General features: G+C 32.7%; 1 protein-coding gene across 2 annotated transcripts in view; it reads right to left on the reverse strand.

Moving 5' to 3' along the window:
- Positions 1 to 9: 9 nt before the first annotated feature.
- Positions 10 to 14,381, reverse strand: part of LOC108740258 (protein crumbs) — a 28,425-nt gene continuing 14,053 nt past the window's right edge. The window contains exons 9-27 of one of the 2 annotated variants that reach the window (XM_025979712.1): positions 13,099 to 13,364; positions 12,086 to 12,239; positions 11,026 to 11,250; positions 10,510 to 10,755; positions 10,147 to 10,362; positions 9,730 to 9,878; positions 9,474 to 9,669; positions 9,149 to 9,320; positions 7,703 to 8,348; positions 7,252 to 7,642; positions 6,767 to 7,083; positions 6,232 to 6,477; positions 5,936 to 6,129; positions 4,518 to 5,247; positions 3,668 to 4,008; positions 3,146 to 3,333; positions 2,476 to 2,748; positions 816 to 1,081; positions 10 to 279 (exon numbers count right to left, since the gene is read on the reverse strand). In XM_025979712.1, the coding sequence (XP_025835497.1) occupies positions 52 to 279; positions 816 to 1,081; positions 2,476 to 2,748; positions 3,146 to 3,333; positions 3,668 to 4,008; positions 4,518 to 5,247; positions 5,936 to 6,129; positions 6,232 to 6,477; positions 6,767 to 7,083; positions 7,252 to 7,642; positions 7,703 to 8,348; positions 9,149 to 9,320; positions 9,474 to 9,669; positions 9,730 to 9,878; positions 10,147 to 10,362; positions 10,510 to 10,755; positions 11,026 to 11,250; positions 12,086 to 12,239; positions 13,099 to 13,364 (5,444 nt within the window). In that variant the 3' untranslated portion in view covers positions 10 to 51. The remainder of the gene's footprint in view (positions 280 to 815; positions 1,082 to 2,475; positions 2,749 to 3,145; positions 3,334 to 3,667; positions 4,009 to 4,517; positions 5,248 to 5,935; positions 6,130 to 6,231; positions 6,478 to 6,766; positions 7,084 to 7,251; positions 7,643 to 7,702; positions 8,349 to 9,148; positions 9,321 to 9,473; positions 9,670 to 9,729; positions 9,879 to 10,146; positions 10,363 to 10,509; positions 10,756 to 11,025; positions 11,251 to 12,085; positions 12,240 to 13,098; positions 13,365 to 14,381) is intronic. The other variant, XM_025979713.1, reaches the window with a different exon arrangement.

Genomic DNA, 14,381 nt, shown 5'->3' on the forward strand with positions numbered 1-14,381 from the left:
AAAAAATAAAACAGTTTCCTATCGTTACTTATGTAAACGCTATTTAAGTACTTAAATAAGTCTTTCTTCGGGCGGGGGCTTAAGTACATGGTCTAATTCGACTCTAGGATTGCAAAATTCCTGGGCACTCGGACTATATGTGCCTCGAGTTGCACGTTTACTTCGAGCCATATTTACTAATATTACAAGACCTATAACCATACCTATAACCACTAATACCACAATTGGGATCACAATATATAAAATGTTGACTCCGTCACTTCGAACTGCTGCCAATATCTACCACAAAACGAATATATTATTTACCAATTCGTCATTTTTTGTGATAAAAAAAAAAAACCGAATCAAATATTTCATTATTTGTTTGAGTGAAATTGATTTTAAACGTATTCATCAGGAATTTCATCTTACTTGAAGTCAATAAATAATTGTAACCATTTTTTAAGACACAAGCTTTAGAAAATAAGAAAATGCTATTTTGATACTAGAGAGAGAAAGCTATTTTATTAAGAAAGCTTAGTATTCAAGTCTAGTTCAGATTTTAATAAGTTTGGGAGGTGAAAATTTGAGCGAGTCACAATATTTTTTGTGTAACGAAATAATTTTTTCAAAATAAATGCATTATTTTAAATTAATTTTTTCTTAGGTACCTGGGCCTGTTAAAAAATGTATTCATCCGGTACATTCATAATAATAATTGTGGGTAGTGGGAGCCCCTACTGGCCCCAATCATCTAACTAAGACGACCGCCGAGGCCATTACAATTTTTACTTTTAATGTACCAAAAAATTATCAATATTTTGAGTAATACTCACCGCAGGTTCTGAGCAATTTTTTCCTGTCCAATTTTCCTCGCAACGACAATTGTAGTCGGAAACGTTTGTGCACGCGGGTACGCAGGTTCCATGTTCACAGGGGTTCTCTACGCATGGGTCCATCAAACTGCAATAATATCCGCAAAGACCCTCCGTACAATTGCACACGTAACTACCAGGTGTATTTACGCAAATTCCTGGCCCACACAAATCTTCCCCGAGACTGCATTCGTCAATGTCCAATTCACAAAGAAGACCCTGATACCCTTGAAAATACACCATTACACATAGAACAATGAAAAATTGAAATACTAAAATGATGTTACTAATATTTGCCAGCCCTAGAAAAAATGGTGTGTAGAAATATAGTAGCAGGGACTTTCATATAAAATGCTTGCATATTTCTAAATATTTTAAACTATCAGAGATATTGTTGTATGTCAGAATTGAAATAATTAAGTTTGAAACCAAAACCACAAGGGGGTTAACAGTTCTTTATTTATTTAAAGACAAACACATAAGGTTTCGCCAAAATACTTAAAGCATTTTAATTGATTGTCACCAAGTGGTTTTTAAATATTTATTAATTTATTATTTTAATTCTTAACGTTTTTTTTTAATAATTGTGAGTTTTATTTAGTTATTTATTGTTTTACTTGTACAATGAGTTAATTACTTTGTTAGTCCTTGATCATGTACCGTTTAATAGCGAGTTCATCTGCCCTATAACTTTAACTTAAAAAACTAGCCTTGAGAAAATGGAACAACTTGGGTGAAACATTAATTGTTGTTCTTAAATAAATAAGTAACATTTAACCCCTTCGTGGCTTCAATTTCAAACCGAATAGAAATATAGGGGAAGAATGGATAATTAAATAATAATTAGGGTTTTTTACAGCAAACCAAAAAAAAATGCTGCTTATTTATTACATTATTGTACCATTTTTACTGTTTCTGGTGCTTGTATAAGTGCACAAATATGAATTAAATTAATGGTTAAATAACGCTCATAACTTATTAATATTAATAATCAATTTTTGATGAATAAAAATATCTATTGCGTCTTTATTTTTCTTAAAATTTATAGAATTACATATTTTTATTAAACTACTTTACAGGACACACTCAACACTAACACACAATTGCACGTTAACTTTCAGACGGTATTACATAATATAAATATTGACGAGAAATAAAGAGAACATTAACAGAACAAATCTAAATATTAATTACAAATAGTAAAATAAGCACTGTTTATTCAGTTAAGTATATAATATCATCTTCTTGGTCACCATTTCGTTTGATACATTCCTATTCATACCGACATGTACTTTTATAAATAAGTAGATAAAATAAAAACTTTCTATTGTATACAAATACGTATCTGCCTATCATTTATTAAGTCCACGTCGAAAAGAAACTTCAACAAAAATTCGACTACAATAAAAAGATACATAGTATGGTTTGGTTTTTAACATAAAAGACAACTGGTTCTCGTGACAATTCTTCCATTTGAAATATGAATTAAAAAATTTAAATATTATACAAACTGNCCATTAATTTACATGAAAAAATGTAATATGTAATCTAGAAGTAGTAGAAAAATAAATACACATTTTTAAAAAAGAAAAACAAAAAAAATTACATAATTTTCACTTACCAGTTCCAGTACAATTACAGTCATATCGGTTGATGCCATCGATACAGACGCCTCCATTTTGACAAGGGCTGGTTCCCGATGGTCCAATACAGTCGTCTATGTTTGTCTGGCAGTATTCTCCTTCAAATCCCCTTTGACATTGACATATGGGTTTCCCTGTGATATTACAATACCCATACTCGCACATCTTCTTCATACAATAGGGCATGTCACACAGGGGATTCACATAACCTTCTGGACACACACATGTAAAATTATTTCCCGTGTCATAATCTGCAAAGACAAATATAAAAATAAATTAAAATTTTTAATGCTGTAAGATAAATAGTTGAAATTATAATTAACAGTACACATAAAATTTAAAGATAGTACACATATATAACTGATCCTCTTTTTGAAATAAGTTACAATTTTCTAATAATAAAAAAATGTAATTATAGTAAGATAATTATTTAAAATAATAATGCACAAGTTTGGTAGAAAATAGCTAAATTTTTCAGAGATAAGTATCAAATATTTTTTAAGAAAAAATACCTAGTTCTGAAAGGAAATATTTGCAAATTAAGAATAAGATGAAATAAGTGTACTATTAACGTAAAACCAATTCAGATAATTTATATATTATTTGTCTTCTAAAAAAAATATTCACGTATTAAATAAGGAAACTTACTTTTGCCATCGGTACACGTAGCACCCTCCTTGCAGGGTTGGTTTTCGCATGTTATTAGTCTTAGGGCTTCGCACTGTTTACCAACATATTCTTCAGGACATTCGCACTTAAAATTGGCTACCATATCAACACAGGTGCCACCATGAAGACATGGGCTACTCTCACATTCATCTATGTCAATTTCACAGCTATTTTGAAAATAAAATAAAATGAAACAATACTCCTGCTATTGTACTAGAAAGTTAACTGTTTATGTAAAAGTACATTGTTTTAACATACTAGCAGTTTCGACATTCATGCATTAATATAACTACTGTTAATATAATAAAATAATTTAATTGATTGGAAAGACTACTGTAAAAAAATAATTTTTATTTATTAATCATAAATAATTAAAAAAAAGTAGGTACCTATCAAATATATAAATTAAAAAATATGCCTATAAACATACCACAGGTATATAAAATTGTAGAAAGTTAATTTAAATAATATCTGAACAATAAGTGAAAAAATGTTACTTACAATTGTCCTGTATATCCAGGCAGACAGCTGCATTCATATTTGGCGATAAGATCGAGACAGGTGGAATTGTTCTGGCATTCGTTTCTTTCGCATTCGTTAATATCGACAGAACAATCTTCGGCTGTGAATCCAGGCTGACATTGACATTGGTATGTCTTTTTAGGATCGATGCAGTAACCGTCATTGAAACAGTCGGTGTTAAAACATAATTTGCAATCCGTTTCAAGCCAACGTTTTTCCAATTCGAAATATTCAACGGGTTTCTTACCATTTTGGTAAAGATCTTCAGCAGTAAAGAAAGGAACTAGAAGATGACCTATGCGAACCTCACCCATACAACCCTAAAAGAGAAAAGGATTTGACGATTACTGTAAATTTGAAGTATTTGAAGATTTTAGTAAATAAAGTTAAGGTTTAAATTATACTGCGCCTATTATTTTATCTTTATTTTTTCTCCATAAAATTTAGTTAAAAGAAGCGTTTTTGGAAAAGTGCAATATACATAGGCTAAGTAAGAACCTTGTGAAACTTCTACAAGTGTTTGTTTGCTATTATTCTTAGTCAATTTGTAGCATCAAGAGCTATTGGCGAAGTACTATTGTAAAAGCTTCTTGTCTACGAGTCAAATCCTATGCGCACTACCTTCCTGCGCATTTTACTACCGAGAACAAATTAGTGGCGCTCTCTCACGGCTCATGCCGTACATTAAACAAGCCTTGCAATTTTTACTCCTACGTCTAGCCATCTTGAAAAAGCTTTTGGGAAAGCTATATATATAAAAGTGGTAGTAACAGAGGTCAAAAAAGCAGAATCGACCATACGAGGAATAAATTTAAAAAAATCTACTCACTTTGAAGTAGTCGGTGTTTTTATTGATATCAGCCTTGTACGAATAGAAGGGCACATCTGTAGTAACAACATTTCCAGGCAAATCGATTGCACTACTTGTAAATATTGAATCGGTCGTTGTTTCGGTTGTGACTTTCGTACGCGTACCGTTCATTTCTATCATGTTAATAACACCCCAATAATCGAAAGTTTTGTTATCACTTCCCCCGACGTATATCGAGCCCTTTACCATCATTTCGGTAAAGTTTTCAGCATTAAAATTATCGGCACTGACAGCAGCAGTATCATCGATGACTTGCTCCTTGAATCCGGCTATCAAACTGGAATCCTTAATTATCAATAATAGCGTGAGCCATTGTCCTTCGAACTGTTGGTGCTCAAAACTCCTGGTTCTTGCATCACCATTAATATTCCATTGGATAACAACTACATTGGCATTTACGAATATTACAAAGTAATTTTCTTCGTACTTTACAAACAGGGCGGTGCCCCAAGAACGGGTCCTATACGAGAGTTCGATACGTTCAAAGTAGAGGAAGGAAGGGGATGACGAGGGTGATAGAGAGAAGGTGTAATGGTAAGGCCGGCTTTTACCATCGAACGTGACGCTAGCGATACATTCATGGCCGTCTTCAAGGTTGCGACAAGTAGAGCCGTCCGGACAGTGTTCTAACTCACAGAACTCAAGGTCGTTACAGTCTTTGCCTTTGAAACCATGGGTACATTCACATCTATTTCAAAAAATTATAGACGTCAGTTTTCATTTACTATGGAGATTTTCAAATTATATTGAGTCGAAACGAAAATAGTCGTTCACGATCTACATTCCAGAAAATTTATTATTTTAATTCTTAACGTTTTTTTTTAATAATTGTGAGTTTTATTTAGTTATTTATTGTTTTACTTGTACAATGAGTTAATTACTTTGTTAGTCCTTGATCATGTACCGTTTAATAGCGAGTTCATCTGCCCTATAACTTTAACTTAAANAAATTATAGACGTCAGTTTTCATTTACTATGGAGATTTTCAAATTATATTGAGTCGAAACGAAAATAGTCGTTCACGATCTACATTCCAGAAAATTTATTATTTTAAAAATAGAAACTTATATTAAAAGATAGATCTTGTAAAATGTACAAATAGATTAAATTTTGAAATAGCCCGCACAATTCTATTTTAAATGTCCTTATTTATAGTCAATATGTATTATTATATTATAGTAGTAGTATACTTCATAATCAAAGGATTACTTCCTTTGTGCTACCTTCACAATGTAATTTTTACAAAATAAACATATATACAATTCATAAGTTTCAATAAAACCCAAAAATTAGTTAGTAAAATTATTTAAAATTTAAAAATCTGTTAATGTTTAAACACCCTTCTGTGTACTTATTTAATAACAGTAATTACTTACTTATAGTCATTCCAGGTGTTAACGCAAGTGCCGTTATGTTTACAGGGTTGTATACGACATGAATCATCAGACAAAACTCCTTCTAGCACAAGAGATTTCTCAAAATGCACTTCTCCAAATTCCAGAGGTCGTTCCATGTCGGGAACGTCTAATGGGAAAAATTCCACCACCATCGTCTTCTGACCATCACTCACCTATTGTATAAATAAAATAGTCAAAAATGTGTTAGACAGGCATATGATAGAGTTCTGTAGTCGATAAACACAAAAAAAGTTACACTTATTTCATAAACTTACTTGAACGTCCTGTATAATTCCTTTAAAATTAATCATACTAAGAGGGGTACTGACTGCTGCTGAACTTGGTCCAATTTCGTTTTTGGTGATAATTGCAGTGGTATCAGCTTGACGTACCGGTCGCAATTGAGGCTGACCTCCCAAGTACAAGACGGGGGCGTCTAAGGTACCGGTGGCAGAAATTGTTTTTCTAAAGTACTCGGTACCGTTCAATTTTACTTGGACTAGGGTGACATTTCTGATCACCTAAGTGATAAAAAAATTTTGTTGTTACTTTTGATTTCTGGCAATTATTTTCAGTTTTATGCGATTTTCAGAGGGCATTATAAGGATGATCCGTGATTCGATGCATTCCTTTAATTCTTTATATTTTTGAAAGTTGGAATTTTGCATAAAAAAAATTAGAAACAGTACAACTTATAAACTACCAGTTTTTTGTTAAGATACAACTTAATTAAATTTTTCTTAATTCCTTTAACGGAATGTGTCAAATTACATATTATCCTTTATATTATAATATTTAATTGATACTTGCTTCGATCAGGTGTAAATATCCATCATTCAACTTAACACTTCCTACAGTATAAGCTTCGGGAGTTCCATTGAACTGAATTCGTACTAAAAGTTCTCCATTGTCTAGTTGGGCAGCTATGTAAGTTACATCCATTAAATTAATGTTGTTACTAGTAGGATTTGATCCCAAATAGAATATTTGACCGTAAGCCTGACGAGTCCTAATGAACATACTGATATCTACGATTTGTCTTATTGATCTTTTATTCTGGTCCTTTGCCGTCACGGTTACTAGAGAGTTTGTAATGTTTTCATAGCCAAACGTAGCAGGTGTATAATCTAATGATAAAAAAATTATATTTATATACAAAATTTGTACGTTTCGTGGCTTCTTAATGTTTTGCAAGAAGTCGAAGCAAAAACTAGTCTGTATAAAAAATGTTTCCTAGTTATGTAACAAACACAACTGCAACTAAATGGAAATAAAATGCAAATCAAATGACTCACTGTATTGACAAGTTGGTCCTAAATACGGTCTCTCACAAATACAACTAAAGTGCCTCCATTTATCTGTGCAATGACCCCCCGAATGGCATGGATTGGGGCTGCACTGGGGTTCCCGGTGACATCCGACTTCCACGTCCAAAAATGACATGTTAGGAACGTTCTGCATCTCCGGCAAGACCCATATACCATTGATAAGAACATCTTCCAAGCAACCGACCAATGGCGGTTGTCCATGGGTCAGTTTTCGCAAGTAGTTGGGGACACCTCCTATGTAAGTGGTTGGAAAACTCGTGGACGAACTGTTGTAATTTTCGTTGAACGTTATTGGATATATAGTTTGTTCTTCGTTAGCAGAAAGGACTAAATGTGATGAATTGATGGCGACGAATACCTAAAAAAATTTACAGATTGTACCATTCTGTTTAGTAGCGACATAAATGGGTGTTTATACCTTTTGCCAATTACTATCGTTCAAGTTGGAACCAATAAAAACACCTTCCCACTTATTAAGTAAGCTAGAATGAAGATTTAGTCTCCCTTTAGACAATTCCAAGATATGGTATGTCAGTCCGGTCCCTAAAGCCAATAGTCCATCCCCTAGCGTCGTTCTGAATCTAAACTGTATATCATACCCTTCTTCTCTGGTGGTATTAACAGTCATCAGAGACTGTCCCGACACCGACATAGTGGTGATATTTTCACAAGTTGGTCCATGGAAACCGTTGGGACAAGAACAGTTGAACTTGTGCTCATTCTCCCTTACTAAATACGGTTTACACGTACCTCTGTTTAAGCAAGGGTTTTCAACGCACCCTATCAATTCTACAGAACAGTTTTTACCCCCGTATCGCGGTTCGCAATCACAATAGTACTCCGCCACCCCGTCGTTACAACGTCCATGTACACAAGGATGGTACTTTTCGCACTCATCTATATCGTTCTGACATATTTCACCCTCGTAACCGGGGTTGCATTCGCATACATAACCCCCTATACGATCTTGACATACGCCATTTACACAAGGGTTGCTATCACATTCGTCAATGTTGATTTCGCAATTGCGACCTGTTACACCCGGCACACAAAGACACTCGTACCTATAAGATGTTGAAATGACAATATTTAATAAAAAAATACACAGTTTCATTAAATACTAAATATATAGGGTGTTTCTGAAATAAGTAGCAGGCTTGCAAAAGGTGATAGTAAACTATAAAGCAAGGAGGAGGAGGAGGATCACTCTAGGAAATACGACATTGTAAGGCAGCATTCAATCAACTGCTACTCAGCAGCATCCGTGTTGTATTTCTTCTGTATTTTTGTAATCATGTATTGTTTGTTATTTATTATATTAAATTAAGTGAGATTAATGGTATTTATGTTTACAACCAGCCTGGAGTAGTTCTTTTTGTTAACATTGTAAGCTTTTACTATTAGGTATGTATGTAGACAATCGAAGTCATTAGGAGTAGGTTAGGTGTCAGTATCATAGGCTAGTGCAGAATAGTATTACAGGGTTGTTAAAATGAAGTTTGCCAAAGACCAGACGATTTTGCGAGACTCAGAAATAAGTTTTGTAGTGTACGTACGTACGATTTGAACAATATATGGACAAATATGGACAAATATGGACAAAAGTTATATTTGGTAATATTTTTGTATTCAGAATTAGCAATTGTAATAAATATTTAATTTAATCATTAACACGAATTTAAATCAAAATATGATTTACGACCCACGTAAATATTTTCTTTAAAAACGAATTATAACTTTTAATTTAATTATTTTTAAGACATTCGAGGCCTTTAACATATATTAAATAACAAATAAGTTAAGCTGTAACTTCATTGGGATTTTCAATATGCAAATCAATTAGAAAAAATAATTCAGCACTTACCCTGCAGCATCAGCAAAGTCAAACGTTTTTGCGAATGCCTGTGGCAAAGAAATGTTCAAGGTTGACACGAAGCTTGGCTTATAATAATTCATGTTCGATTTTTCCAAACAGGTACCCTGATACTTGCAAGGGTTACTGTCACACTCTTTAATGTCAAATTCACACTTTTTACCTGAGAAACAAAAAGCGAAATTCACAATACTTAAACCTGTATGAAATTAAAAATAGGACAATTACCTAAAAGCATGGATAATTTACAAAAAATTGGGACAAAATAACAAAATATTTTTTACTACACGCATTTATACTAAATTTTGTTTCTTACCGGTATATCCTGGATAGCAATTGCATCTATAGTCTTTAACCTCATCTACGCAAGTGCCACCATGTTCACAGGGGTTTGCTATACAATCGTCGATGTTTATTTCACAATGATCCCCCATGAATCCCGTGTCTGTACAATCACAAGTGTAACTATTTAAACCGTCAATGCATCTTGCACCATTAAGGCAAGGAGAACTCTATGAAAGCAAAACATTCAGTAAGATTAATTTATTAAATCAACAGAAACAGTCAGTTACCTCGCAATCATCGATATTTATCTCACATCTTCTCCCAGTTAGGCCTGGCACACAGATGCATGTAAAAGCATTAATTCCATCTATACACGTTGAGCCTTCGGTACAAGGCATCGGATCACATTCGTTAATATTTATTGAACAGTCTTTTCCTATATAAAAGGTAATAAAATAAATATATTGTAAGATAATTCTAAATTAATAATGTTTTATTCAATACTTCAATAATGAGTAATAAAAAAATAAAAATTAAGAATAATATAATCATTAAAAATAAGTGCAGAGCTTGCTAAATGTTCACCACATTCGAGAAAATGATATTTTAATGTACAGGCAAAGGTCCAGTCTGGTTCTGGTAATTCACGCAGACAAATACGTCAACGCAACGCCGTATTCAATCATCTAATGATTAGGACATACCTGAATATCCTGGATTACAGATACATTCGAAATTATTGACTTTATCAACGCATGTTGCGTTATTACGACAGGGCATGGAAAGGCACTCATCGAAATCCAAATTGCATCTTTCACCAGTATAACCAGGTTCACAGTAACATTGGTAACTTCCCGTATTGTTTATGCAAATTCCATGAACACAGGCACAAGCGTCATTAATCGTTTCACAATTTTCTCCTACAAATAAACATATTCAGTCCTTTTCAAAATTTGATAAAAAATGTAGTGGCAAAGTAACAATGTTTAAAAAAAATATACAAATTATATACATACATATTTAGTATCTTTATACAAAAATAGGTATTTTTAAAAATTAAACGTTACCTGTAAATCCTTGCGGGCATATACATTTGTAACCTTTCTTATCTTTGGGGTCATTCATACACCTGGCGTTATTATCACACGGTCCCCTAATACAAGGATCGATATCAATAGAACAGTTTTCTCCAGTGAATCCTAGAGGACACTGGCACTCGAAATTACCGATTAGATCGACACAGGATGTCCCCGGAGGGCATTTCACCCCTTTACAATCATCTATATTAATTTCGCACTTCTTGCCTTCAAAACCTATGAATACAAATGAAAGTATAACAGACTAATAAATTAATTAAACTGCTATTTTCAATGGCCACTTTCATTACACCAAAAAGTAGATAGGTACCAAGATTAGAAAAGTTTATCAATTGTATTTTTTTCTTGTAAGCTTTTGACATAAATTAGGATTAAAGAAAACAGTGACATAATTTGATTCAACTCTGATGGTGTTAAGCCTTTCTTCTAATAATTGTTGCGCTGTCTTATTTAATATTCGATATCATTAATGAATGTATAAATTACCTCTTGGACATGTGCATACAAATTCGTGTTTATTTTTTGTAGTGGCGCAGGATCCATTATTTTGACAAGGTTTCAGTTCGCAAATGTCGAAGGGTTTTTCACAAAACTGTCCCATCCAATTTTCAGTGCAGTTGCAATAAAAGCCGTTCACGCGATCCATACAAGTGCCACCGTTCATACAAGGATCAGATGCACATTCGTCTATATCCACTTGACACTGATCACCTAGAATTTTCACAAAAGAGAATCAAATACAAAGCACATATAGTAAGTTATTAGAAAAAGTAATATATATACATACAGGAATGCCCATAAAAAAATCCTAAATTTTTTATATTGTAACTAGTTTTATTGTTTCGTTTCTCTAACTAAATATCATTTACATGTAGTTACAAATTTTATTTTAAAGTTTAGAAAATAAATATTTAAAATAATTTGCTGTTAATAAAAAAGCTCCAATTAATGCAATGATTTAATTTAATTTAAATTGTCTCAAACCTTTTTTACAAAAGAAATTGTTATTAATCTACATTAAAAATAGAAAGGTTAGATATATCTCAAGTACCTAAAAATTTTATTTTAACGTAAAGAAAAGCAACATCAATAAAAAAATTGTGAGTATAACACAAAAAAACTAGTGTCATCAAGTCAAAAACTACTCGAACTTTTTCGCGCACAAAAAAATTGTACTGTATATGTATTAATAAATTGTTTATGGAAATTCTAAGTTTCATGGTCATTCCTGTTCAAAAATAGAACATTCTTACAAAGAAATTAGTGATTACATCCAAGAAAAACTGGTGTTACTCAAATTTACAATAAGGTGTTAGTTTGATACCGAAAAACAGTAGGTAACTAAGATAATGGCGTGTGATACAAGGTGATTGTTAGTGTTAGTAGTTGACAGTAAACAAATAAATAAAAAAAATAATAAATAGGTGGGCTAAGCTGGTGCAGGCGTCAAGTGATACCTGAAAAAACGACCTGTAACATAAACTGGATTACATTTTATAAAAAGTTGGTTTTATTGTCAAAATTCATACTAATTTTGGTAAATTACCTGTAAATCCTGGCGGACAGCGACACAAGAAATAATCAATTGTCTCCAAACAAGTTCCCCCATTTTGACAGGGAAAATCGTTGCAATTAGGCAATTCTTCATCGCAATTCAAACCTGTATATCCAGGTTCACAATTGCAATAGTACCCGTTGGTCTAAAATTAAATAAAAATAGAGAATGTGTGTACAGGTCGTGTGCTTTTTTTTTTGAAAATCTTTAATATTTAATTTTTTAAGAACTTATTTACTTGATCTTTAAAGGGGAGGCAATACTGATATTAAATAAATAAAATATTAANTAAATGCTTTTCATATGAATGTATATACAACGGTTCTTAAAGTAAACACCAAAAAAGTTTTACTAAGAGTGCAGCTGACAACAGAGAGATTATTTATTATAAAAAAAATCTGTAAAAACTTGAAGATATTTAAGAGAATAGAAATAGGTAATTTAAGTAATAATTAACTTTTACATGATTTGACACAAAAACAATTTTCAAATTAATGTAATATAAAGAATGAAAAGTGAACACATTCTCGGTATCATGACAAATATAATGAAAAAGTTCAAAAAGGATTCGGTGGCGTGTTTTATACCAAAAAATCTTAAAATAAACACTGTACTTTAACAGCATTAAAATAAATTTCACTTGGTATGTGATGAAAAATACTGTAAAAGAAAGAACCCCTCGTTGTTTCCCAATTTATTTTTTAAAACAAATGAATTATCTTTTACAAAGTTTCATTGAAATCGCTTTGCTACATTCTGAAGACAATTGTCTTAACTTTGTCTTAGTGGTTTTGGAAAAAAGGGTAAACATTTTGCAGTATATTTTCAGCAAGGTCTCAGAACGTATGAAAATTCAAATTTCGAAAAAAATATTTATATAAAAGGATCTAACGATAAGTATTATCATTTCAGTAAATACCAACCTATTTTGTCGATAATCAGCACATCAACGACACTGTCAATAAAACAAACAAAGCAGAGCAAGAACATGGCAAGATACTTACATAATCCTGACAAGATACAGCGTTTTTACATGGATAATCGGTACACCTGACTAAATTTTCACATTGTTCGCCCGTGTATTCTTGCGGGCATGCGCAGAAATAACTTGGGCCGTTCCTGGCCCTCATTCTTCTACTTTCTTCCTCTTCATCATCATCTTCATCGTCCTCCTCTTCATTCTCTTCGTCATCAGTGTCCTCTTCGTAACAGGTGCCACCGTTTTTGCAATAGCTGTGATGACAGAAATCCATGCGCTCACATGCAGGTCCTAGGTATAGCGGCAGCAACAGCAACAGGAGCAGCGCGCAAGGAGAAAGATGCAAGCGACAATGAGCATAAGCGACACACACAAACACGAAAAGAAAAGAGAAACAAACACAGAGAAGTAGAAAAATAAACGGAGACACAACACAGCAGCAACAACAAACAATGATAATAACGATAACAGCAAAACAAATAAAAGTTTTAGAACACGATTGCGTGATCGAAGTGAACAATAACGAAGAGGAACTGAGTTCAATTATAATGTAGATAACATAATTTTAAACAGACCTAAGATAGGTCAAGGTGGAAACTTGTTTAATGTTAGTAAGCAAATTATACAACTGAAGATACGAGTCATTTTAATTAATGGATGCGCCCAATCCCATGGTTGAGTCTGTTAGTTTGAAACCCAACCATTTATTTATTCTAATAAGAACTAAATGCTTGATATACAACAAATATGCATTTTTACTAAACTAATTATGTCATGATTTCACTATTAAATTATAAGTAGTATATCACCATCTACCGATATTTGTTGTTACCTGCAGTTATGAAGATTAGAAATAGGGGTAAGAACTGCATGACTTGCTTAATGTACGGCGCGATCCGTACGATTGTCACCAAATTCTGCTCGTTTGTACGTTGCGCAGTGAGGCAGTGCGCATCTGATTTGTTAAGTAGGCAAGGAGATTTTGTTAACGTTTTGTGTTTGTCAACTGAAGAACGTGTTTCTTATCTTTGATTAGTGATGGTGCTTTTTATATTAATTCCTTAAGTGTTTGTTCCTATATCTAGTCTTGATATTTGCTGTATTATGTCATTTCATTTATGGCCTGCCGATGATTATTAATAAGATCAAAATAGTGAAGCATGTTTAGTAGTTTCGATAAACTATAGGCAAAGAACTTAATTATTTTTTGCCATAATTTCGATTAGTTGTATACTATTATAGTAAAGTAGTATGTATATAAAGCCAGCCAAGTTTCCACTTTATGACAGCTGACAAATCAAAAGATAT

Source organism: Agrilus planipennis, unplaced genomic scaffold (assembly GCF_000699045.2).
Source record: "Agrilus planipennis isolate EAB-ADULT unplaced genomic scaffold, Apla_2.0 scaffold291, whole genome shotgun sequence".
Classification (NCBI taxonomy): domain Eukaryota; kingdom Metazoa; phylum Arthropoda; class Insecta; order Coleoptera; family Buprestidae; genus Agrilus; species Agrilus planipennis.